Source organism: Sarcophilus harrisii, chromosome 5, assembly GCF_902635505.1.
Source record: "Sarcophilus harrisii chromosome 5, mSarHar1.11, whole genome shotgun sequence".
Taxonomy (NCBI): domain Eukaryota; kingdom Metazoa; phylum Chordata; class Mammalia; order Dasyuromorphia; family Dasyuridae; genus Sarcophilus; species Sarcophilus harrisii.
Window position 1 is genome coordinate 116,490,438 of NC_045430.1, and position 27,688 is coordinate 116,518,125.

Below are 27,688 nucleotides of genomic sequence, written 5' to 3' on the forward strand. Positions count from 1 at the left end.
CTTGTGATGGAAAGAGCCTTCATCATCCAAAGAGAGGACTATAGGGACTGAATGTGTAATAATATTTTACATTTTTTGTTGTTGTTTGCTTGGTTTTTTCTTTATCATATTTTCCCTTTTGATCCGATTTTTCTTGTGTAGCATAATAAATGTGGAAATATGTTTAGAAGAATTATATGTTTAACCTATATTGGGTTATTGTTGTCTAAGGAAGGGGAGAAGTGAAGGAGAAGAAAAATTTGGAACACAAGATTTTACAAGGGTGAATGCTGAAAACTATCTTTGCAAGTATTTTGGGAAAAAACCTATTATTATTTTTAAAAAATTATTAAGATGCCTAACATCAAGAAGCTCAAAAATATCAAGTCTCAGAAAAGAAAGTGTTCTTGGTCTAATTCCTCTTTTCTTGCTAATTATAGATGAATGAAAGATTGAATATTGTTTTTCAAACCCTTCAGTAGTTTGAAGAACTGCTATATTAGAGTGTGATTTAATACTAGAAATTTGATGACTTTTTTTCTAACAGGGCAAAACAAGAGATAGAATCTTAAGACTAGAACTATTGATATAGGTAAGAATTGCACAATATATAAAGAGTGAATTGTTTTTCCCCCTTAATTTTCTGAAGACATCAGTAACAAAGTATGATTAATTTTGATGTTTAAAAAAACATATTAATACAAATAAAATGGTTATATTGCTGAGCATTTATGGCAAATAACTACAAAACTTGGTTAGATTAAAGCATGACTTTTGTAATCCTTCCCTCATAAGTAGTCTCACCATTCCAGTATGATATGCAATTCTCAAAATTACAGCCTTCTGATCACTATGTTAACAATGAAACCATCAGAAGTAATTAATATCTGGAAGAAACATAAAACATTAGTAAAGCTGGTGCTGGGAACATGTGTATGCTCTTTGGTGAAGTGATATTTTTATTATTTTTAAAATTTTATTCATATGGGAAAGACTTTTCCTAAGCTACAAATTGAGAAAACCTAAAATGACACTTTTTCCCCCAAAGGTTAGAAAAGAGATTCCATTAAACAGACGATGGTTGTTACATTCTGCTTTAACGATGTAAATCACATTCAAGCATTCTTTCACATGTCTGCCCGAACAAAAGAAGCAAATACACCATCTTCCTGAGCCAAGAGGCTTTCTGGGGTATCGTATTCTAAAATATTGCCTCTTCTCATCACGATTACCAGGTCTGCTGTCAGGATAGTGTGAACCCGATGCTGCATGGGGAGAAGACGAACCCAATATGTTATCATTACAATCTCTCATGAGCATAAAATAAATAAATAAATAGTTCTGGCAGATTATCAAAAGCATTTACTATTCTTGGAATATAAGTGGAGAAATACAGAAGATATATTAACTTTTTCGTATAGCAAGGTACTATTTACTTGCAGATTTTTAAATCCTGGCTACTTTGGGCTAAAGATATAAAAAGACCAGAATTTGATTTAGATTCTGACAAAATCTCTGCAGCTTTTCGCATCTTATCTTTATGATGATGTGCTAGAAAATCAAGTGAACTTGTTCAATGTTGACTGATTAATTGAATGAAAGAACATTTAATGAATATTAAAAGGAACTGTGTTCAGAAGCTTAAGTAGGAATTCTGGTGTCCAGGATAGAAGGTTACTCTTGTAACTTAGGACAGAAGCACCAAAATACTATGAAATGTGGGGCTGGCAGATTGAAGGTCTGCTGTGAGGAGAAAGCATGTTCTCTGCATACACTGATACCCCAAGTTAGAGCTCCAGAAATCACACTCTGGTTGTAGTCCTATCAATGTTATTCTATTGTATAATTTTGTATCTCTACCCTTCCTTATCCTGAAGCAGCCTATGCTATGGGCCATGTTACAATTTAAAGTATTATGGCAAGGTGATGAATGATAGGAAGAGATTTTTGAGGGTACTGCCTGCATGCAGTTACAGAACCTCATTTGAAGCAATAATGACTTCCACAAGGGTACAACTGGAAGATCTCAACTTTCCCCAAGTTTTTGACTTCCTTGCAAAGCCTAGTGTGGTGATAAAGTGGTGAATGCTGGGAGAGCTATAAAGTGGTCTTTATCTTACAATTAAGAAAACTTGGAAGAGAGCCTTACTATAAATGCATTTGTCATTCTACACTATGAAGTGCAGTAAGTCCAACAGTATTTCTTTTACTGTCATGTCTTTACTTCAACCCAATAGTTTGTTGGGGCTCCTCAACAATGAGTAGTTTGTTGGGAAAATTTCCATTGTCTAAGTATGATCCTGTAGTTGTCTCCCACAGAACAGATTATACTCGTATAGAATGTAATAAGAATTAGAAGTTGCTCATTAATTTTTTCTAATCTGTACATTGATAAATAAATATGTTCACAAAATAAATACATCTTAAACTGTATTGGTTTTGAATGTACACAACCATGGTGTATTTAAAAAGGGAAAGGGAGGAGAGAGTGAGTTGCTTTTCTTTTTATAGGGACTTTTCTTTGAATAAGGTCAGCCCCTCATGTGTGTGGAAAAAATAGACTTAATGGGCTGTGGAAGATTTACTGTAAACTTTTATGCACTTTAATCAAAAGCAAAACTAAAGTAAACTGTAATTCTCCCATTTTCCTAGCAATTGATATTTAAAAGAAATAATTCAACCATTCACTGAGAGAAACAAGTAAGTCTCCAAATCCATAAATAGATTGTCATAAACATTGGCCTGGTATACTAAAACTGTGTTTACATTAAAAATAAAGACTAAAAAGTTAGAAACTGGCCAAAGAAGCAAATGTTACTTAGTGTCATCTGATTAATCCTAATCATCATTATTATTATTTTACAAAATGCTGCCAGTGGTAATAATGTTGATGAAATTTTCAATTCTTTCCCAAGGAATTAATCTAATAGCCATTGGAAATAATCCTTCTTAATATGTAATTTAAATTTAATACTTCAGTACTTGAGAGTTATTGGTTAGAAAGAAGTCTTTTTTAAGACTTTCACATAATTTTCTAAGTCTTTCAATGAAATCAACAGAAGGATTCTCAGTAAAGGAAAAAAATAGATACCATTACATTATAATAGAAATGTATTCCATTTCTATTTCATTCCCTAATTTTTTTTTTCTCAGCCTACAGAAGGCAGATGGTCTGACCTTTGTCTCCAATGTGATTCTCTCTTGCAACAAGATCCATGGTTAGTTGGAAAAAAAGATTTCTGTTGAGCAAATGATACCTTATTCTCCAAGTGTGTTGAAGAAAGGAAGGTGGTTAAAAAGACATATGGATAATGTAATGGGGAAGTATTAACAACATACAGGAGGAGCAGAAATCAGGCAAAAGATTTATTGTTTCTATCTATAGCAATTCATGTCCAGTTAGTCTTCTAAAAATATACCATGCCAGACTATGCAGTAACCCCATGTTCTATGAATAACGGAAATATGGCCAGCCTTCCAAGATGTAGAGTCAATGATTGAAGTGACACCATTCATTTAGATGATCCTTCCATGGAATAAGGAACAATGATGGTATCATCCTCAACAAAAATAGTGACATTTATATAACATTTTAAAGTTTGCAAAATGTTTTGCAAATAAATTATCTCATTTTTAGCTCATGGAAAGACTAAGCATTTGGACAAATAAGATAGAAGAGGAGAATGAAAGAGTACAGAAAGTTAGATGAGAGGAGAAGGGTGCAAAACACACCAAAACCAACTCTAATTCTCAATTTTGTCTTTATCAACCTTGATGGGGAGCAATTCTTTCCTAATTTGTTTAAGTAGTATACTCTTAAAGGACTTGTCCTTTTCCATCCTTATCCCTAATCACACACAGAACCAAATTAATTCAGCAGAGCAACTTCATGTCACCTTTTCTAGACTTTAAACCACAGAAAATGAAATTCATTAAATCATGCACTCTTCAAAAGCAAACAACATGCATAGCATAGCATTTATGAAAGCATATGAGGAACACACTGAGAAACACTGAAACTGACCCTTTAGATGAAAAATCAATCTGGTGGCAATAGATATACTCATGACATGCATATTTGAAATTATAATTTTATTACAATACATATACACACATATATGATACATACACACATATATCCATGTATATATGTATAATTTACATGATATAAATTTATCCCATTTAGATAAATTTTTTTTTTATTTTGGGCAAGATAGGCCTGTGGCAAGCCATCTTCTCCACTGTACTCCCACACCTTTGCATACAGCCAGTACAGTACATTTGTCTTATAGTAAAGAAGCTGGTAATGTAACTACCAGAGAATGAGGTGCTTTATATGATGAGTTGATTTTGGTGTTCTATTTGTTGGTCATCACCAAAGTGGAAAAGAGGCCATTCTTGTGGGCAAGCAAATTTGGAACAGAATCACATTCCACTAAAATACCCTCAGAAAAGACTAAAACAAGGCCTGCATCCATAATGGAAGACACCCGATGCTGGAAAGAAAAGAAAAGAAAGAAGAACAGGACGAAGAGTCAGCAGGAAGGAAAACGTGCAATTGGTTTACTAAAAAATGTTTTTTGTTGTTGTTGTTGTTGAGTGGCAATGCTGAATAGAAGCAAGAATTTGCACAACAGCCAGTGAAAGGGAAGAGTCAGATTGAAAAAACAATAAAAGTTGACATTAAATAGGCAGTAGGATATATTTCACAAAATTTTGACATGAAGGTGTAACACAAAAATGAATTGACGCTAGTCTTTTTGTAACCTGGAAATAAGCACTTTTCAAAATTAAAGTCCCTAACTATACTATAAGGTAGGACAGTGATTATTTTTCCCTAAATGTGTCAATGAAAGCACTTAAATTAGGTGCAGAAAGACAGTATCAGAATTGGCAATCAAATTTAAGAATCCTCATTCCTAAAATGCTACTAAGACTACCAGGTTATGCTCCTGGAAAAGAAATTTAAACATCTTTTGAAGGGTAGAATTAATCCATATGAATAAAGATCTGTGTTAGGGAAGAACAGCTTTGGACTGTAAAAGAATGGGATTAAAGGCATAAGCATTAGATGAATTGCTTTGTATTCTATAGAGCTAGGTCCATACTTATAACTTAATTTTCAACTGAGGCACCCAAATGTAGTTTGGAAATGCTAATGAATAAAATTTTAAGCTGTAGATGATTTTCCCCTTTTGGGGGGAGGAGCACATGTGCAGTAACTATTAGAGGGATAATAAATTAAATATATAAATATATTTTAATCATTTAAAGGTAGCTTTAAAGGTAGCTAAAGATCAAATTAGCAAATTAACTAAATAAGTTCAAATTAAAATAATGTCTCTCATACTTACAGCAATTGTTACAACTGTACGGTCTGCAAAGGCAGTCATTACAACTTTCTGCAAAATATTTTCCTGTAAAAATAAAGTGTCACAAGTTGCTTATTTTCTCCCATGCCAATATAGCTAAGAAGAAAAACCACTTTTTGTTGTCCTTAATTTCCCCCTCATTATAGCTTTAAAAACATCCATTTTTATAGTTCTTCATTAACCTCAGCTCTTTCTGGGATTTGTAACTATACACAATTTTATAAGACATTTTCTCTCCCTTTTGTTACCTGCTCTTGATTTATCGTTCATATTTTTTAATTCTTTAAAAATATCAAATTAAATTGACCTTTCATTTTTATATCATTCTTATTTTCAAATATGTCCATCTCTCCTCTCAGCCCCAGCAGCATTTCTTTGAATTGAAATTTTAAAAAGAAGAGGAATGAAGGCTATTTAGGAAAACCAATAACATGAATCAATTGTATCTGATAGTATATGTAATATTCCATACTCTTGGGTCCTTTCCACCACATACACACCTTTACAAAGAAGGGATCAAGATGAATTATTTCAAATTCTATAGGGCTAATATCGGTAATTATGATCTCTTGTTGACTCTTATTAAACTTTTTTTATGAGGAAGGGTATACATATCTTTAAAAGACTAAGTTAATTGATGGTTTCTGTATGCACATACATAAGTATAAATAGACAACTCCAATTTTCCTTTTCTTTTGAATTGTTTCTCTTTGTTTCTTCAGAATGTCATTCTTGAGATTTTGCCATTCCTCCTAGCCCTATAGAATTTAGTCCATTGATTATTCCTTTAATCTTTAACATTTGCTTTCCCCAAATCTAAATTGCAATTCTTATTACGTGTTGCAATTATTATGGTTTGTCTCTCCTTTTCAGTCACAAACTCTTCTAAAGAATGGTTACTTCTTTCTTCCTTAAACCCCTAAAGTACCCATGATTTTCTTCTGTGTCTAGTTCTCCTTGCTGGTGAGAACAAATTCAAAACAAAATACATTCTGATTGATTCCTCTACCTTTTGAAGAATGGAACTACCATTAAAGATAAGATAAAAACTTATTAGTTGCTTTTTAACAAAGAGCTCCAGCAGATGACTGGATAATTGAAGTCTCCATTACTCCTATAATGTATCTGCATGTTAGTTTTATTAACCTAATTTGAGGATAATCCTTTTTATTTCATATTCTTTTTTCAAATTACATGCAGTATATGGTAAAGTGAAAAAAATCTCTTCTACTTTTCTCTTTTATTGCTCTTCACACAAATATTTTATACTTTACTTCCCTGCTCTAACTCATAGAAGTCTCTAGAAAAGTAATACATATTATTTTAATAGAAAATATTAAATATATAAAATATTTCAAAACACTTATACTGTTTCTTCATCAGTTTCATCCTACCAAAAATAAGTTAAACCTTTTAAGTGAATTTGTCTCCATCTGTTAGGATCCTTAGTTCCTTTTGCTTGCTGCTTAAATCTTTGTTTCTATTTATCTATGGATATTTGGCACCATGGGTTTTACTTATGGCTCCTTCTATTTTTGTCTCCTTGAAATTCTGGCTGTCTTACTGTTTTCCTCTTCTGTTGCTATTCTATAATTTGAGGCTTGAAAGTTTTATACAGTTTTCCCTACCTTTTATTTTAAAGCCATTTTTATTAGATTCTGAAGGATCCATTAGTAGATAGTATTGAATAAGCAGAATAAGATGATGTGAAATTAGCATTTCATTATGAAATAGTACTTTTTCCATTGCTTGAGAACACCTGGAAATTTTGTGTTCGTTTCTCTTGTTTTTCAAATTCAGAAATGAAAGGAGGTATTGCAAGCAAATGTATTGTTTCATGATATTATAAAGTTTGTCTTTAAGGTTTGTAAGAGGAGAATGTGAACGTGGGGGTAACTGAGAAATAGCTATTAGATACTTTATTACAATTTGCCACAGTTACTATAAGATGGGCTCAATATTTTTCAGTTATCTTCTTTAGTAATCCTATAATGCTTTGAGAATTGTGTGTGTGTGTGTCTCTGTGTGTTATTGACTATAAAATCCACACTAATATATAAAACAGGAAATCATGAATCTAAATAAACACTATTACATAATGATATTAAGAATTTTAATTATTTTCATGCTAATTCAAAAAATTAGTTCATTTGGAATCCCACAAACCAGACTTAGATTTTTAAAGGTTGCTTATTCTTGTCAAAGGAAATGAAAAATTATTTTAGAATGATATAATATGCACTGATTGCCAATAAATTATTTGTACACAAAACCACATACATACACAAATACACAGTCCTACCCTATCATATTGTGAGCTTTCTGAAAAGAGGTCCATATCTAATCTTTATAATTCAGAAGGTCCTCTGGAACATAATACCCTCAATAAGTCATATTAGTTAAGGGGGGTGGTGTAGTGTATGTGAATGTTTATATAGTAATAGGGTAAGTAGATATAAAGCTGACCTCAGAATCTGAAAAATCTAAGTTCAAATCTCACTTCTGATACATGCTGGTGGTCACTTAAACTTCTTAGTGACTCAAGCAACACTGTAGTCCTCTTTGTTGCTGAATAGTCTCAAATATGCTTTGATAAATGGAATGCCTATACTCAAGAGTATTAGAGAGATAGATATATACATATACCTATATATGCATACATAAATATACATATATGTATAAATTTTTTGAATAGTTTGTTTATTGTTGTTGTTATTTACACAGACAAGTAATTTAGGCCAGCTACCTAGGCTTTTAAGAAGTTTAGATCCTCATTTACACACTCCCTTAATCAATAATTAATGTCAACTCTAAAAATTGACATTCACTCACTGTTGCCATATCAATAGAAGCTGTGGCTTCATCCATGATGAGAATGCTGCTTTTGCGGACAAAAGCTCTGGCAAGGCAGAACAACTGCCTTTGTCCCACACTAAAATTTTCTCCACCTTCAGTGACGATTGCATCTAGACCAAAAAGAAGCAAGGATTATATCAGAAGAGTGCAATTGAAAATTTCCATAAACAAAATAGTAGGATATGTTGGGAAACAGCCACTGTGTTCCAAGATAATACAGTAACTTACTTACATTTTCTAGAGGCTACATACCATTTGAAGTGTTTCCAACAAAGATTTTTTTAATTTTTTTTGGAGACAGGAAGAAGCTTAGACAAGGCAGAAAAAGTTAGATTATCTTAATTTTGGCAAAATTAGTTTATCTCTTAACCAGTAGAATGTAAAACCCTAGAGGGCAGGGATTGTCTCAGCTTTGTGTTTTTATCCTCAGCCCCAAGTACAGCCTTTAATAGCTGCTTGTTACTGGCATATTAAGTAAATTTGTTGGTACCAGAAGTATATGATTACTGAATCATAGATTTTTAAGCCTGGAAGTGACCTCGGAGTCAGTGCAGTTTAATTAATGTTTAACAAATGGGGAAATGGAGTTGCAGAAAATGGTTTGCCTAAAGTGACAGACTAAAACCAGGATTTTAGTCTCATAGCATATTATTGCCTTTTCAATGCATTCTTTTCCTCTATTTTTACACTAACATTTCACAAAGTAAATATTATTAAAAGCATCTTTGTCAACACAGAAAATTTGTTACACATCTACTTCTTATTTACCATATAAATGAAGAACAGGTTCTGACTGTGTATGCTGCTGTAATGTAGATCTCTTAGTGATGTGGACCTTAAGTTTACTCTCTTCCCTTGTGAAGAAGAAGTCTATCTGGCTATTAATAGGCATAACCAATTCCCAGACTATCCTATTTGGTTAGAGTGATTTGTAAGGATGGAATTCTTCATCAGACTCCATTGTCTATCCCTCAAAATTCTGGACATCTTTAAACAGTCTTTAATATATTGATTAGCATATCTTTTAGATAGATTTGGGACCTGATGTGCCAGATCCATTCTGTTTCCTTGATCCCTCTCTCTGAGCTACCAGATTTTTTTTCCTGGAACTTCCCTTCTCCCCCCAAGAAAATCCAAGGTTGCATTTCCTCTACAAAAAAATGTGCCCACAATGTACATTTTTGCTAAGATTTGTTTTTTATGATTAAGTCCACTATGAAATACTCTCTCTCCCCTCCTTATAGTATCTTTCCTTTAATGGCATATTTCTTCTTACTCTAGCTAACTCTGATTAATCTTCTAAATTCCTCTATGGATTTAGGCTGCAAGTCAATGGCATACTCAGGCATATTTCTTTTTTTTTTTTTCTGAGACAATTGGGGTTAAGTGACTTGCCTAGGGTCACACAGCTAGGAAATGTTAAGTGCCTGAGATCAAGTCAGGTCCTTCTGACTTCAGGGCTAGTGCTCAATCCACTCCGCCACCTAGCTACTCCTTGATATATTTCTTTAATGGATTCTTCCAAATTCTTTTCCTTGGTAACCATATTGCTCTCCCATATTTATTTAATGTTTATCACTCCTGGTGCCTATTTTACCTCTTCATTTTGTCTGTAACCTCTTCTCTCAAATAAATCTAGCTTTTGGCAAAGAAAATGGCCATTATGAATTTGTCATATATTTATTTCAAAATAGGAATTCTTATTCTGACCTCATCATTAAAACTGGAACAAAAAAAGGAAATGGAAATGCAAAGGGTTAATGTTTACCTGTACACCAATCCTTAAGTTTGGCTAGCTGGGACCTCAGAACAACAGAAGTATTGTGATACTTAAGATACTTAGGATAACTTCTTTGGGACTATCCCTAAAATTCATTGTAAGGCTTCTCAAGCAAAGTTCTCAATTTTTGCTCCTATGACATGACATTTTTAAAAAGTTATTTCAACTTCTGCTCAGAATGGAGACCATCTAATTAGAATTCAAAGGTGGGATGTATTTTCCTCACAGCTAAATTAGGATTGCAAAAACTATCTATCTGCCTTGAATAAATAAATATACCGCAATATTTTTCAGAGATAAATGAACCTGATTTTTACTACCAGATAAGACACATGGGCAGGGGCAACCAGGTGATGCAGTAGATAGAGTGCTTGGCTTGATTCATCTTCCTAAGTTCAAATCTGTTCTTAGACACTTACTAGCTGTATGATCCTATGAAAGTCACTTAATGGAGTTTTTCTGTAATCTGTAAAACGAGCCAGAGAAGGAAATGGCAAACCACTCCAAAAGCTTTGCCAAGAAAATCACAAATGGGGTCACAAAGAGTTGGATACAACTAAATAGACTGAACAAAAGACACGTGGACAGCTAGATGGCACAATGGAGAGAGTGCTAAGTTTGCAGTTGGGGAGACATTAACTGGCTGTGTGATTCTGGACAAATCACTTAACTATATTTGCCTTAGTCTTCTCATCTGTAAAATGAGCTAGAGAATGGCAAACTACTCTAGTATCTTTGCCAAAAAAAATTAGAAAGAGGTCACATTTTCAACTGAAAATGACTAAACAACAATAAGAAGGTACATTTAACTCAATAATTGTGGACTTTATTACTTTAGATATGATGGGCAATAACCTCAGTTACCTGTATATCTGACAATGATTATATATTTGTATTAGATATTCAGATTGGGGTTAGAGGTTATTCTTGGCAAGCTAGTGTTTCAGAATCTAGAGAACCTGAAAATGAGGATTCTATTTCCTGGAAAGTACCCAGAATATGATTAATTAGATCACAAGCTAAACAGTGGCCATCGTGATGGAAAGTTTCTGACTATAATTGAAGGTGGGGGGCAAGGTAAATGATCAACTTGGAGAATAAAATTTACCTTGAAATAACCAAGTAGGTCATCAAATTAAAGAATATAGGTTAATATATATTTATTATCTGTAAATATTCCTGGGACCTTTTCTCCCTAAAATGAATGGGACGGGAAAGATTCCTTTTTTTCTTGACCCACTCTCCCATATTCTCAGTGACTCTCTGAATGGAAATGAAATTAGGAATGTGCTATGTTCTCCCTTATACCAAAGAGCCCGTCCCAGTATCCTCCTCTACCTGAGACAAAGACCAAAAGGCAGCAGAATAAACTTGTAATAAAAATAAGACTTACCAAATTAGGGCTTTGTATTACAGCCCAAATGGACATCCACAAACTAATCTATGAGTCTGAAGATCTAAAATATCTCAGACCCATCCTTTCCATCCCTATCTCTCTTTAGAAGTTTGAACTAGCAAAGCAATGCTATGCGGCCAAGGAAGTCATATTTGGACCTAAACTAGGCACTATAATAAAATGCTCATGTGTTTCACTCATTAAGTACTATATTTCTATATTATTTCAGTATTTCCTTAGTTTGAAATTATTCCATTGGGATTCTCCACTTTTTCCCCTCAATTCTCTCCTCCATTAACAGCGTTAGAACACTTTAGAATCTGAGATAATTAAAAGGAAAAAAATTAAACAATACCAAACTAACAAGATGAAAGTTAAACATATTTCCACAGAGGGAGGGACCATGAGGTTAAAATGATCCCTACAAAGTTTACCTTCCCTGCTTTTCCTAGAGAGCAATTCCATCAGTACTTCAGGCTTTCTCCACCAACCGTACTTAGTATCTCATGAGGTGCAACCAATAAAAATGGCAGAAAGTCAGAAGATAGAGTGTCACAAACAAAAATCAAGACAGTTTCACTGGATCATGGAGTAAGTGTAAGAAGACTAGAAATATAGAAAGGTTCAGGTTATGAAGATGCCAAACGTTCAAATCCCAAACAGATGACTTTATATTTGATCTTGCAAGCAATAAGAAAGAGTTTTTAAGTAGGGGTCTGATCATGTGCTTTGGGAATTACATTTTGTCAGATAAGAGGAGGATGAAATGTCCAACCAGCAAGCTATTATAATATTACAGGAGTGAAATGATGAGGGACAGTTCTGTAAATATAGAGAAGTGTTGAAAATGATAAAAACTTAAGACAGATTGGATCTATGTAGTGAATATAAGTGAGGAACTGAAGCTCACCCAAAGGTTTTGATATTGCATGACTGGAAAGATGGCTATGCCCTCAACACATAGGAATTTCAAAAAAGGAAAGGAAGTGGGAGGAAGCCTGAGAAGTTTTGTTGGGGGATATTAAGCTCGAGATTTCTTTGGGAGATCCAGTTGGAGATGTTCCAAAAGGAGTTAGTGATATGAGACTAGAGCTTAGTCGGAAGTTTAGGAATGGATGGATAGAAGTTGAAATCATCTGCATAGAAATGATTATTACAGGCAGCTAGATGGCACAGTGGATGGAGCTCTGACCCTTAAGTCAGGAGGACCCAAATTCAAATGCGGCCTCAGACACTTAACATTTACTAGCTGTGTGAGCCTGCACAAGTCACTTAACCTCGATTGTCTTACAAAAGAAGAAACAAAAAAAGAACTGATCATTGAAGCCATGAAAATTGATAAGATCTCCAACAGAGGAAGAAAAGAAGAGCACAGGGCAAAGCCTCGATATATTCCTAGTTACTCAATTTACCTAGGTGAAGATCTTACAAAAGAAGTCCAGGAAAGTCTGGCATAATTTAGTTTTAAGGAAACTATGTTAGCTTTTGGCAATTACTGTTCCATTCCTAGATGTTAGCTAGCCATCTATTTAATAATCTGTTCTGCAATGTTGGTAGCAGTTATTTTTAGAATATAATTTAGACTTATCCCATAGACATACCATAAGACATATCTCTATTTACCAACAATAAACTTTCTATCTTACCTGGGCCCTAGCATGGTGCTCTTCAGACAGTAGATGTACATAGTGTTCTAATCGAATTGAATCTAGAAAGTCATACAATTCAGTCCTTGGTATGGTAAAGAAAGAAATATTCTGATATGATAATAATAATAAACAACTAACAGTTATATAGCACTTACAATGTGTCAGGTACTGCACTAAACAACATCTTTTACCTCATTTGATCCTCACAACAATTCTGGGAGATAGGTGCTATTATTATTCCCATTTTACAAATGAATAAACTGAACAAAGGTTAAGTGACTTATCCAAGGCCACAGAGGCTAGTGTGATATGATGTAAATCATATTTTTGATATTAAAGTAAAACATTTTTACAAATGAGTATACTCCCGCTAGCAAATTAAAAGCCACTCTATGAACATTGCAATATCTAATGATCCATTCATTTAAAGTAAATAGTAGTGTGTATTGTATGAACAAGGAATACTCATTTAAAGTATTATGTGTTTCCATTTATAATTTGGTCAGATTGGGAAAAATGTATAGGTTAGCATATTTAGATCATTTTTTTTTCAAAATGTGCTTAGAATACATACAAAACAACCCTGTTATAATTCTCTGGAGCAAGATGTATTAGTATAAAGCAGATTCTCTTGGACATCATTCCAAGTGATTTATCTTCTGGAGAACAATTAAAAAAAAAAAAACCTTGTATAAAGTGATAGTGTAATGAGGCTAATTCCATGTCATTCTAATGAATTTACTACAAATGAACAGCCTACAAATATAACAAATATATGTTTAAAAAACAACAACCACACAATTAAAATTGGAGTATTCAAAGACATACCTAGACCTCCTGGAAGTGACTTTACCATATTCTTGAGTTGAGCAATTTCTAGAGCTTCCCAAAGTCTATCATCTGTACATTTGCATTCAGGATCTAAATTAAATCTGTAGGGGAAAATTAATTAATTTATTAATGAAGTAAAATATTTAAAAAATGAATGTTTATTTTGTTCATGATATAATAAATAGTAAAACATTTTGCCAAATTAAGATAATAATATTGGTGGTAATATTATTAAATATTTATAATATGATGTTTATTTGTTTTACTCAACTATACTTTATTAGGGAAGAAGATGGAATCACAGAGAAGTGACAATGATATTTTTAAAAAGATAATTCAGATGGAATAGCACAGATATGTTGTAAAAGAGAAATATGAACTACTATCATGCCTGGCTTTGTCTTAGGTTTTAATTCTTCAGGAACATTCTGTTTTATATCTTTCAGATAAGACTAACCATAATAAAAATTGGTTAATCTAAGCACTACATTTCTGATGGGAAAACTTTGAACATAACCATTTGGCTATTTTTGTCTTGTATAAACATTCCTAGTCTCAAATTGCAAATATCTTTATACACATACTTGAAAAGAATAGCACCTTCTGTGAACTTTAGCAAAGTTATGCATATTATTTCTTGACTTTCCCTCTCTATTCACATGTGTAATATGTATCCATTTTTTAAACCCAACTTACATGTGAAGTTACCCTAATCTTGAACACCAGCAACAATTTACTTACTCCTTTGAAGCTCATAAGGCACTTTTTTCTAGAAGTTTTTATAAAGCAGTCAACAAGTATATTTTAACATCTATTTTTGAGAAATTTTTTAAGGATGGGAGGAAAAGAAGGCATGTTTATGGGCAGAGGAAAAAGAGAGAGTAGATAAAAGGAAGAGAAGGTTAGAGAGAATGTGGGAATAAAGGTAAGGATTGCTTGACAAGGAAGATAGGAGGAGATGGAATCAAGGTTGACTGTAGAGACTGACTTTAGCAGAAAGAAGGGGCCCCTCTTTCTCGGGCCACTTTTCACTGCAGTGAAGGATGAAAAAGTAGGGGAAGATATCAGAAAGGTATGATATGAGAAAAAGTGCACAAAGAAGGAACTCTTAAAATGGCTTTATGTAATATTATGTGTATTTGCATCTATCTTTCCAGTAGATGTAATCCATCGAGAATAGGGACTAGATGTTATCTAAACTTTATATCCCTCCCATCTCAGCCCACATTATATGCTTAATAATATTTCTTGACTGAAGGCTATCTTAGCACTCTTTACACAGTCAAGGACCTACCGAATAGAACCACTGAATAGTATTGGATCTTGTAGAATGATCGAAAGTCTGGAACGTAGGGTGTGTAGTGGGAGTTTAGAAATGTCTATTCCATCAATGACAATCTTTCCTGTTTAAAATAAAAACACATGTAATAAATATATGACACAGATAATAAAATTATATTTGTTTATTAAAGATTTTGCCTCATATTTGACTAAAACTATCATTTCCACTGCTTTCTATATGGCTCACAGAAACCAACGAGGATGATTTTCTAGGAACTTTTTATATTGTATGAAAAGAATAAGAAATGGTAGAAATGTCAAGTTGGAAATCATGACTGTAGTGTTATTAATATCATGTGTTAAGTGCCAAGCTTTTTAAGTCTAAGGCCATTATAAACGCCATAGATCATCTGTTATTTAGGTAAGGGGGACTAGAAAAGTTTGCTACAATGCCAGCAATTCCTGGCAGAGGTCATTCACTCTGCCCTTGACCTTGCAGTGCTGCCAGTGTTTTCTCTGCAATTTGTCAGAATTTTAGGGATGCTTGCTTGGATTGAAAATGTGTTTAAGTATTAATATCACTCTTTGAAGTGTTCAAGATGAAGCTGGGGTCATAATATCTAGCCCCCTGGTACAGGGGGAAAATTTTTTTTAATTGCTAAAATTCAACTAAGAAAAATGGCTGTGTGACCTTCCTGAATTGTTCCTCCTATGGAATTTTATAACCCTTACTCTTAGTTGAACAACAAATCTAGAATTTGGGTGTCACAAAACCCTTTTTTGGAGGCAACGAGGTGGTACAGTAGAAAGATCACTAGACTTGGAGTCAGGAAGACTTGAATGAAATCTAGCTCAGACACCTACTAACTACATCCTTGGACAAAAGGCTAAACTTTTGTTTACTTTGGTTTGTTCAATTGTAAAATTGGGAAGACAACAGCACCTACCTTACAGGGTATTGTGAGCTATTTGTAAAGATCTTAGCATAGTGCTCAGAACATAATAAATTCTATATGATTATTTATTCTCTTTTTTCCCTTCCCCTCCCTCTCCTCCTTTTTCTTTCTTTTCCTTTCTTTTTTCTTCACTTCTGCTTCAAAAAGATGAAATTGCTAGTCTACAAGGTCATTTGTCCCTAACATCTCCCCTCACATGATTTCAGAACTAGAAAAGATCTAGTCAACTTTATAGGTACCTCCTTGAGCTAATAGTTAAGCTGGGTAAGTGGAACTTTTTCAAGAATATCACCTTGAAATTGTTAGATCAAGCAATATGATGGGTCCTCTTCAGATCTAAATTTATATTATTTTCATGGTTTTATTATTTGTCATAATAATAAGAATTATTAATATTAACAATTAGCATGTCAATTTTATTGAATGAAATATTTTATAAAAACATTGTGCCTTCCTCACAAAATATGAAATTTCATTTGACAAGTTTATATATTTTAGAAGTCCAGTGAAATTCATGCACAGGATTTATTATTATTAAATGTTATTCTGCTTTCAAACTTCCCTATTGCTGTTGGTTCTAGTCACTGAGATTTGAAACTTCAGGGGCCTCTTATATTTCCTTTCCCTTTTTCTCTGCATTCAATCAATTGCCAAGTCCTATTGATTCTATCTCTACAACATCTTTTCATTCATTTATTTTCCTCCATAGAAAGTTGCCTAAACTACAATATCTTAATCCAGTTAAACACGATTTCTAGGGTAGAATCTATGGAAAGGGGAAAAAAAAGACTAAGTGATTTATTTTCTTAAATGCAACAAGCCGTGGACTTTTCTTTCCTATATTTAAAACAGGATTTTTGACCCTGACATGCTTGATGTGGGAAGCCAGACGCAAAACCACTGGGATTTCAGCATACTTCACTGCATTTGGTTCTAGAAATATTTTATTTTCATCACTATATAAATAACAAGTCAGTAAGCAAGTATTTTTTTCAGGGAAGAAAAAAGGACAAAATTCCTAGGAACTCACCATCAAAGATATCCACCATTCTGAAGAAAGCCAGTGATAATGAGGACTTTCCGCTTCCAGTCCTACCACATATGCCCACCTAAGACAATTATAAGAAGCATTTAGGTGAATATTATATAACAATTCAAGGTACTTGGCTCTAGGAGTAAAATTACCAAAAATTATGCCCCACTAAGGATTTATATTCTCATGGAAAGTGGAGAGGTAAGGATGGACCATATGTACAGGGATAAGTAAAGACAAAGTAATTTGTGGGGTTTAGGGAATAGGACTAATAGTAAAAGAATTTGGAAAGTTTTCTTGTAGAAAATAGTACATGATCTGAGGCTTGAAGGGAGATATGGATTCCAAGGAGATGTAGAAGTAAATGTGGAGGTAGAACATTCCAGGTATTGGGGACAACCTGTCTAAATGAAGAGATGAAGAAGATGGATTATTCTATATGGACAATATCAAGAATGCCACTTTGGCTGAGTGAGTAACGAGAAACCAGACTAAGAATGGACTGGAGTCAGATTGTGAAAGATTTTATATGCCAAACAGAGGAAATTATATTTTACCCTAAATATAATGGGAAGCAACTCGAGCTTCTTGAGCATGTGATGGGGGTGGGGTAGAAGGAGTTTAGAGAATATGGTCAGAGAAACAACCATCTTTTCTTGAGATAGAGAAATTGAATCACAAATATTAAGTTAATTAAAAAGAACAGAAATTGAACAAAATCATTTTAACTCAAAAACATCATGATAAAAAAAATGCCCAAACCCTATTTACATACTCATAATAAAATTATTTATTTATAGTCTTTCTTTCCGATCTTCTTCTTCCATGATGTCATAAATTGTCATTAACAAGACACAAACTTGGTTTCTAGTTAATTTCTCTACAAGCAATCCCAATGTACATCAGCTTTCTATGTATCCACTCACAGTTTTGTCATTTCTTTATCATTGATTTCTGTATTTAGGTGATTTCCTGAACATTATAGTCTTATTCTATCTTCAAGGTGGTCATTCCAAGAACAATGACATAGAATAAGACTGAAAGTTCTTGGTTTTCAAATTACTAAAATAATTAAGGGATTAAAATCAATCTAAATGCAAAAATTCTTAAGTGGCTGCTTAGTGAAACTTCAATTCAAAAAGTTGCCTTATTGCCTGCCTGCCTGCCTGCTTTCTTTCCTTCTTTCCTCCCTTCCTTCTCTGTCTCAGTGTCTATGTCTGCCTCTTTCTGTCTCTTCTTAAAGGCCAATATAAGAGAGGTTTTTTGCAAAAGAATGGGCTAGAGATAGAGATGATGGCAAATTCTGAGGTATGAGGACAGCCTTCTAAGGAAACATTGCTGCTATTATTCATTTCTCCCCCTCTTCAGGCCAGTCCCTTGAAAGCTTTCTCTTAGGGATCTTCACTGCTTACTCTTCTTGTGGAATAATTTTGTATTCATAAATGTCAGTGGCAGTTTTCCTCCTATACTATATTTAACACTCAACCAATTTCACTAGATGCCAGGATTCCAGAAACTCTGGGATTTCTGTGGGCACTACCTATCTATGGTAAAGTTTCTTATTATACACATACCCAATTAAAATTAAAATACCATTCCTCTGCATATATAAGTCATTACCAAAGAAAAATCATGATGAAAATCAGTTCTTAGATATAAGAAAAACACAATTGTAAAATTCAGGGGTTGGGATTTAATGAGATAGTAAATAAAGATTGGGATGGGGAAGTCAATCGTTGCATACTTTCTATTCTACTAATTTTGAAAATATACTTTCTACTTGTATTTTATTCCATAGTGCAGATGATCTGAATGTCAAAGTGCATAATATGTGAGATAAATGCCAGCAAAACACATTTGGATAACATGGTTAACCTTCTTGGGTAAATACCATTTCCAAGTAAAAGTACTTTGGATATATCAAGCCCAATATTCAGAACAAAACTTTATTAGCTTTTCTCAAAATCAACCTTTCTTCTGAACTTTCCTACATGATGGTGATTTAGGTGTCATTCTTGCTTTTTACTTTCATTGATACTATAACCAATCAATTAGCAAATCAAAGGATGATAGTGAGAGCTCCCATACCTTTTGCCCTGGTTTGATATAAGCCTTAACATGTTTAAGAACTGGTTTGAGATTATTTTCATATCTGACACACAGATCATGAATTTTGATCTCTCCTTCCTGTGGCCAATGTTCTGGAACTTGAGATGGATCTGGGAAAAGATATACAAAATTTAAAACAATAAACCATATACTTCCTTTTCTAAGATTAAGCTCTTTTTAAATTTAAAGTAATATTGATATGAGTTTTGTGATATTTATTTAAGTAAAGTTACATACTGAGTGAGAAATTCAAAACAAAAACTCTCTTTTTTTCTCTATTTTGGGATAGTTAACAAGGATCCCACCTCTTCAACCTTCAAATACTCCTTCCAGATGCCGAATTTGAAAATCCTGTCAATCATTTTTGTCCCAGCAAAACTCAGAATCATAGCTAAAAAGACACTAATATTAAAGTCTATATCATCTAGCTTTATAAGTTTAAAGAACTAGAAGTCTTCTGAACCCGAATACTACTCTCAGCTGGATAATTAACTTAACCTCTCTCAGACTTAGTTTCCTCATCTGCAAACTGAGGAGTTTGGACTAGATTGCTGTTAAGGTTCACATCTAGGTCCAAAATTATGATTCTTTGGTATTATACTTTTAGAATAAGTAATTAGGAATCTATGTTAGATGGGTACTTCAACCAGTAAAAATTATTTTAGAAGAATTGATCTACTATTTTCCTAGTAAATGTAGGAATGGTTTATTTAATTTTTAATAGTATTTTTATTTTTTCTAGTTACATGTAAAGAGACAAATTGTAACATTTATTAAAAAATTTTAGTTCCAAGTTTTCTCCCTCCCTCTCTCATCTCTGTCCTCCCTAAAATGGTAGGTAAGTTAACATAAGCTTTATATGTACAATCATATAAAACATATTTCCATATTAGTCCTTCTGTGAAAGAAGAAACAGTAAAATGATTGTACATGTGTAATCTATGTCAGATTGTTTGCTGTCTTGGAAAGGGAGGTGATAAGGGCAAAAAGGAGAAAAAACTTTGGGATCCAAAATCTTTACAAAATGAGTGCTGAAAACTCTTTTTACCTGTAATTCAAAAGATAAAATGTTATTGAGTAAAAAAAGAAACAGCTCAAAAGAACCTCTACACACACACACATACATACACACACACACACACACACACACACACACACACACAAAAAAGAAATTAAAAATGTATGTTTGATTTGAATTCAGACTTCACCATTTCTTTCTTTGGATGTGAGCAATTTTCTTCATGAGACCTTCAGAATTCTCTTAGATCATTGTATTGCTAAATATAGCTAAGTCATTCATGGTTGATCAATATAACAATGTTGCTGTTATTATGTATAATGTTCTTTCTGTTCTGTTCACTTCATTCAGTATCAGTTAATGTATGTCTTTTCAGATTTTTCTAAAATCTTCCTGCTTGTTATTTCCTATAGCATAATCGCATTCCATACCATTCATATACATAACTGCTTCAACCATTCCCCAAATGATGAGTATAACCTTAAATTTTTAATTCTTTGCCACCATAAAGAGCTGCAACAAATATTTTTGTACAAGTAAGCCATTTTCCTTTTTTAAAAAATCTGTTTGAAATAGACCTAATGGTGGTATGTTACTGGATCAAAGGTTATGCAAATGTGATTGCCTTTTGGGTGTGATTACAAATTTCTCTCCAGAATGGTTGGATCAATTTGCAACTCCACCAAATAATGTATTAATGTCTCAATTTTCCCACATTCCTTCCACATTTAACATTTTTCTTCTCGGTCATATTAATCAATCCAATAAATACGAACTGGTACCTCAGAGTTGTTTTAGTTTGCATTTCTCTAATCAATAGTGATCTAGAGCATTTTTTCATGTGACCATAGATAGCTTTGATTTCTTCATCTGAAAACTGCCTATTCATATCCTTTGACTATTTATTAATTGGGGAATGACCTATATAATTATTAATTCATTAATTCATTTCTCCATATATTTGAGATATCAGGACTGTATCAGAGACATTTGCTATAAAAAGTGTTTCATAGCTTTGTGTTTTTCTTCTCATCTTGTTGTGTTGGTTTTACTAATGCAAAACCTTTTTAATTCGATATGTGCAAAATATCCATTTTACATCCTTCTTTTGTTTGGTCATAAATTCTTCCATTCTCCATTGATTTGACAGACAGTTTATTCCTTGTTCTCCTAATTTATTTATGGTATCACTCATTATGTCTAAATCATATACCTATTTTGACCTCATCTTGGTATATGGTGAAAGCTATTAGTCTATATTTAGTATCTACCACACTGTTTTCCAGCAGATTTTTGTCAAATAGTGATTTCCTCTGAAAGAAGCTGGGATCTTTGGGTTTAATACTAAGAAGTGTTCATCTTTAATAATATTTCCATTTGTTAATTCTTTAGACTTTAAATTAACTGTAACTGTTCATACATTGTATATCTTGCAAAGTCTCCATAGCTAAATAAAGTTAAGATTTAAAGCTTTTTTCTGATTAATTCAAACAAAAAGTTCTTTTTTAAATTTGAATGATCAAAACAATTTCTTTCACCCCATTCCTCTTTTGATGAAGAATTTGGTTTTCCAATATAGCTTTACCTAGTTATTAAAATGAATAAGTAACATTCAAATTTTTAGCTCAAAGCAAGGAAAATGAAAAGATGAAGATTACGAAAATAACACATAGAACAATACCCATTGCTCCTTCATAGTTTTCAGACTCCATTGTCAAGAAACTGTTTACTTTTTTTACTGCTCCCATTTGGACCTCCAAATCAGCCAAATTTCTCACAACCCAATTCAAATAGTTGGTTATCTATAGTAGGAGACAAGAAATACATTTTAAATGAACTATTTGGTATTTGACATTTTAAATGAACTATTTGGTAATGACACCTCCCATTTCCCCCTATGGGGGAAAATTATTCTATCATAATATAAAACAAATATGACATGGTATAGCTTCAAAAACATGTAATCTGGAAATAAACCAATATCCAAGACGCATTTGGAAAATACCATGAGAGTAGAGATCCTAAGAGCTAACTTATTCATCAGACGATTTAGCATTTTAGAAGTCTATCATGATGTAGAAGAAGAGCAAAATAGATGATATAGGAGATCATTAAGTGTCAGAACTGCTGGAAAGACTTCATGGATCCTGTGACCTTGAGATAGACCTTGAAGAATGAATAGGGATTATAAAGTAGAGGAGAATGGACTTAGGGCAAATGATTTGCTACAAGTAATAATATCAAAAGGAGAAAGACACTAAACTAAAAATGTTCATTTAAAATTATTTTCTAAAAGAATTCTGAATTAAATTGTGAAAACTGCAATTTTAAACAAATTATTTATATTTTACTTTAATATGATAAAGGAAATTATATAACAACCATATATGAAGAAGACAAAACAAAGCAGAGAATCGGTATTTAACCAAATTGAAATATAAAAAGCTGAGGACACCTGAGGTTGTCTGGTCCACTTCCTTCATTTTACACATGAGGAAACTGAATTTTGGAGAATCTGCGACTTGCTCATAGTCAAATGATTGGCAGGGCAGATGGCCATCTGATGACAAATTTAAGGCTCCTCCTACTCAGTTACACTGACAATCCGACTGATTCAGGCCTTAAAGTGTAATTTTAGCCAGAATTACCTAATTAACACCAAGACTTACACTTGACATTACATATTGAAATGAAACCTATAGAACTTTGTTGTTATTACAGAATAACTTCATATAAGAGATGTAGTCTTGAAAAGTAGTCTGTAAAGAGACTTTCTAAAAATCTAATTATTTATTTAAATTTTTCTATCATAAAACTAAAACTACATTTCAATACAAATAGGAATACATAGTACTATATATTTCTGCCTCCAAGATACGGAACACACTGAAAACAAGAAACCTTGACATTCAATCAAAAATGAAAATTCTCAGATAAATATATTTTATTACAATACCTAAAGAACTCATGATTTTATAATTGTGACTGCATTTCCAGACTATGGCTCAAAATGTAAAATGATAAGTGTCTAGGAATGGAAAACAACAAAGTCTGGCAATAAAGTATTTGCTGCTGTCAAAATCAAAATTAAACTGAAAAAGTGTGAGTAAGGAGGAGAGATAGGAAGCTGCCTACATTTATATATCAAAATAAATTCTGTAGACAGTAATTACAATGTAGGAAGAATAATTGTAATGATACCCAGAAACCCACACAAGACAAAATTCAAGAAAGGAACCTAATAGAAAATAACAAACAAATCCCATTTTCCTTTTTGATAGGGTTATTAGATTGATAGGTCAATTATGGTAGGGCAAATATGTTGATGTTACTCTAGAATGAAACAAAGCAAATTTTTTTCTGCTATTCTTGTTGACAGAAAGGAGAGTTTTAAGTTAGAGGACAGTACAATTAGGTGAATTCAGAGGGACAGATTGGACATATCCCAAAGAATAGTCTAATGATTTAATATAGATGCTGAAAAAAAGGAAAATTAAGGCTTTCTGAACAGAACATTTTACCAATAATTAGAGATATTCAAAAGTAGAATATATTTTAGAAGTTTGTGAGTTCTCCTTCCTAGTAAATCCAAACTAAGGCTTATTGACTGCTTGCCAGCTATATTGCAGATAGGATTTTTTGGACTGAATCTTAACCTTTTTTATAGCATGATCTAACAAAATCTATGGACCCCTTCTATTCTGTTATAAATGCATAAAATAAACATGATTGCAAGGGAAACTAATTATATGGAAATACACCTACTAAAATTAAACACACATACAAGATTTTGTAAGGGTGAATGTTGAAAATTATCCATGTATATATTTTGAAAATAAAAACCTTTAATTAAAAAAAAACTCAGTAAACACTTGCATGGTAACCTCATCTATCACCTTTTTATATACTGTACAATAGACATTTATCCCTTTATATTTAGCTAATTTATGTTTAATGTGACCCTGTTTTGTCTGCCTGTTACATATACAATATTTTAATTTTCTTACAATATATGCTGTGCTATTTTGATTTTTATTTGGTTTGGTTGAATAAACTTGTGACTCTCAAAACATTTGAGGAGAAATTTGTTCAAATGACATCAGTATTTCTTTCAAGTTCATCTCTCAACTATGATAAACCTGGGTATTTTATATGTTTATCAAAGTATTTTATTGGGACGAAGGTAACTGTGTTAAATGCACCTATAACATTTCTGAGTAACCTTTGCTCTAAACAAACTCTTGAATAAAATTTAGTTGATCCAATTTTGGTTCAAATGAAAAAGCATAATATTTAAAATCTCTGAATGCCTTGGTTTTCAGTATTCTCTTTCTTTATTGAATTTGTTTCTTTTTAAAATATGTTGTTTTAGGGGTAGCTAGTGGCACAGTGGATAGATACTGAAGTCAGCAGGACCTGAGTTCAAATCTGATCTCAGATACTTCCTGGCTGTGTGACTAGGCAAGTCACTTAACCCCAATTGCCTTAGCAAAAAAATAAAAAAATTAAAATTAAAATATGTAGTTTTAAGACTTTTTTCTGACACTATTATGTAATTTTGAAAGTAGTAAGATGGGTATATCATTTATATGGTACCATACACGCTGACATGTATTTTGTCTGTTCTTTATTATCTTAGTACTTACATGCTTTGTATGTATGATAACAAACCTATTGTCTAGGGGGAAAATGTAAGATAATATATTTATAGCCATTGTTATATAGTTTATAATGTAATTTTCTACCTTGTTTTATATGTCTGTTATATAGCATTCCAAACATTCTTTTTTGATTTCTTTTCCTGATTGATAAAAGGGTACAAAATGCAAAATCCACAGTTTTGATAACTAATAAGCCAATTGTGTTTATTATGTTGAAAATGTTGTCTTTCTTGGGCTTTAAGTTAGTTACTGAATGAATACATTAGACACATTTCAGTTTTACATAGCTTGCATTTTAATTCTTTGGTTCTTTGTTGTTTCTATTAACCATTAGCATTATTTTAATAAATGTTATAATACCAGCCTAAAAAAAAATTAAACATACACACACACACAGACACACACATAAGTTCATTGACCTTTATTTAAGAGTCCCTGAAACATGGCTTCTGATTCTACCTTCAAATCTGAGTGTATTTAATATAAGTTCTAATTATTATTAAATAATGTCACATGCAACAATATATTTTCCTTATCCAAATGAAAATTCTGTAAATGAAATCTATATGTCTAAGATAATCTAGGAAGGCCTAGATACTTTAATAGTCCAATTGATCCAAAAAAAGAAAAAAAAAACTTTTGAAATATTTTTGGTGGCCTACATTAGGCTAATAATTCATTCATTTCTCCATGTTTAATTAATAAATACAGTCTATATAAAGTATTATGTGGCAACACAGAAAACAGAGTGTGATTAAACAAGTAGTGTCTTTTTTTTTTATAGGTTAGGAGCACTTTGAGTATGAGTGCGTGCATGTGTGTGTGTGTGTGTGTGTGTGTATGTTCCTGTGTGCACTGGGGTATAGGGAGAGGGGAAAGGTCTTGCAATTAAAAAAAATTGGCTCCTCAAGTCTGTATCTACTCCAAGTTGTCCTAAACTTGTTTGGCTTTGGTTTGAATCCAGTGCTTACAAGACAGTCATTTTGCTATTTCTTTCGAGTTCTTCCCCTACCACACATTAACAAGAACAAACCTTGAAAGATATCCATATGTTGGATTAAAAATATATATGTGTGTAATATGTATATATTTGTATATTAATATATATATACATATGTGTAAATATAGGTCTAGATATGTGTGTACACACATATGTATCTCTCTGTGTGTATATATGTGTAAATATATAAAATCTTTTATACAAATCCATTTTCCCCTAAATTAGTCTCTTTCATACATACCGTAAGTGCATATAGGAGGCCCAATCCTACTAGACCAGAATAAGATGTTTCAGTAATCGATGCAATAGATGCAACAGCTGCAGTGAGAACAATGCATGCTCCCAGATAATCCTAAAAAGTAATAAAAATAGGTTATTTCCAAATTTTCAAATCAATGAGACTGGACTACCTTTTTCACTAAGGAATGACCACCAGAGAAAGTACTATTCTACATTTCCCATATGTCTTATAAGCCTAAATACCTACAGTTTCAGAGGAATGTCAGCAATGACGTTAGGTGGAAAATTTCTTTGTTCAGATTGGCAATTCTTTGTGTCTCTAATTTTAGCACTTTGCCTTTATTTGTGTCTGTTTTAGTTCATGGCTTTTCACCAATGTACTGTGACTGCTATGCTAGAACTCTTTAGTATGCAAGCCACAGCCTTGGCAAGACTCTATTCCAGGCTGCCTATTAAAATTTGGACCATTTATCTCTCAGAAACTCAGAAAAGAATGAAGTTGCTGAAATGCCAGTCAGGTTTTTTTGTCTGGGGTATCACATAACATCCCATACTATCATGCACATTCTCATCATTCCAATGAACATTTATTAGTCATCTTCAGAGTATAGAACACTATAAAATATGACATGGCTCCTTCCCTTATGGAGAGAGGCAACATGCACAAAAATAACTATAATATAAAATCATACAGAATAATCACACAAGAGTGGTACATGCATAGGATTAAGTAAATGCTTTAGGAAAACATATCTAATAACTTTTTGGAATAAAGAAAGGCTTTAGAAGCAATTGGATATTTTTTTTTACTTAGAAAGAATTCTAAAGTCATCAAATCCCAGCTCCTGATTTGACTGATGAGGAAACTGAAGCTCAGACTTCAGCTGCATATGTTGCAACCAAAATGGGGTTTAAACATGTCTCAAAAATGCAAATTAAGACAACTCTAAGATACCACTACACACCTGTCAGATTGGCTAAGATGACAGGAAAAAATAATGATGATTGTTGGAGGGGATGTGGGAAAACTGGGACATTGATGCATTGTTGGTGGAGTTGTGAATGAATCCAACCATTTCGGAGAGTAGTTTGGAACTATGCTCAAAAAGTTATCAAACTGTGCATACCCTTTGATCTAGAAGTGTTACTATTGGGCTTATATCCCAAAGAGATTATAAAGAAGGGAAAACGACCTGTATGTGCACGAATGTTTGTGGCAGCCCTTTTTGTAGTGGCTAGAAACTGGAAACTGAATGGATGTCCATCAGTTGGAGAATGGCTGAATAAATTGTGGTATGAATATTATGGAATATTACTGTTCTGTAAGAAATGACCAACAGGATGATTTCAGAAAGGCCTGGAGAGACTTACACGAACTGATGCTGAGTGAAATGAGCAGGACCAGGAGATCATTATATACTTCAACAACAATATTATATGATGACCAGTTCTGATGGACCTGGCCATCCTCAGCAACGAGATCAACCAAATAATTTCCAATGGAGCAGTAATGAACTGAACCAGCTA

General features: G+C 32.9%; 1 protein-coding gene across 2 annotated transcripts in view; it reads right to left on the minus strand.

The window, feature by feature from the left end:
• Positions 1 to 1,028: 1,028 nt before the first annotated feature.
• ABCC9 (ATP binding cassette subfamily C member 9) overlaps positions 1,029 to 27,688 on the minus strand; it is a 184,178-nt gene continuing 157,518 nt past the window's right edge. For both annotated transcript variants that reach the window (XM_023504489.2, XM_023504488.2), the window contains 9 exons: positions 26,163 to 26,273; positions 21,942 to 22,062; positions 19,222 to 19,352; positions 17,131 to 17,209; positions 15,158 to 15,266; positions 13,861 to 13,964; positions 8,184 to 8,317; positions 5,334 to 5,396; positions 1,029 to 1,244 (listed from right to left, as the gene is read on the minus strand). In XM_023504489.2, coding sequence (XP_023360257.1) covers positions 1,107 to 1,244; positions 5,334 to 5,396; positions 8,184 to 8,317; positions 13,861 to 13,964; positions 15,158 to 15,266; positions 17,131 to 17,209; positions 19,222 to 19,352; positions 21,942 to 22,062; positions 26,163 to 26,273 — 990 coding nt within the window. In that variant the 3' untranslated portion in view covers positions 1,029 to 1,106. The remainder of the gene's footprint in view (positions 1,245 to 5,333; positions 5,397 to 8,183; positions 8,318 to 13,860; positions 13,965 to 15,157; positions 15,267 to 17,130; positions 17,210 to 19,221; positions 19,353 to 21,941; positions 22,063 to 26,162; positions 26,274 to 27,688) is intronic.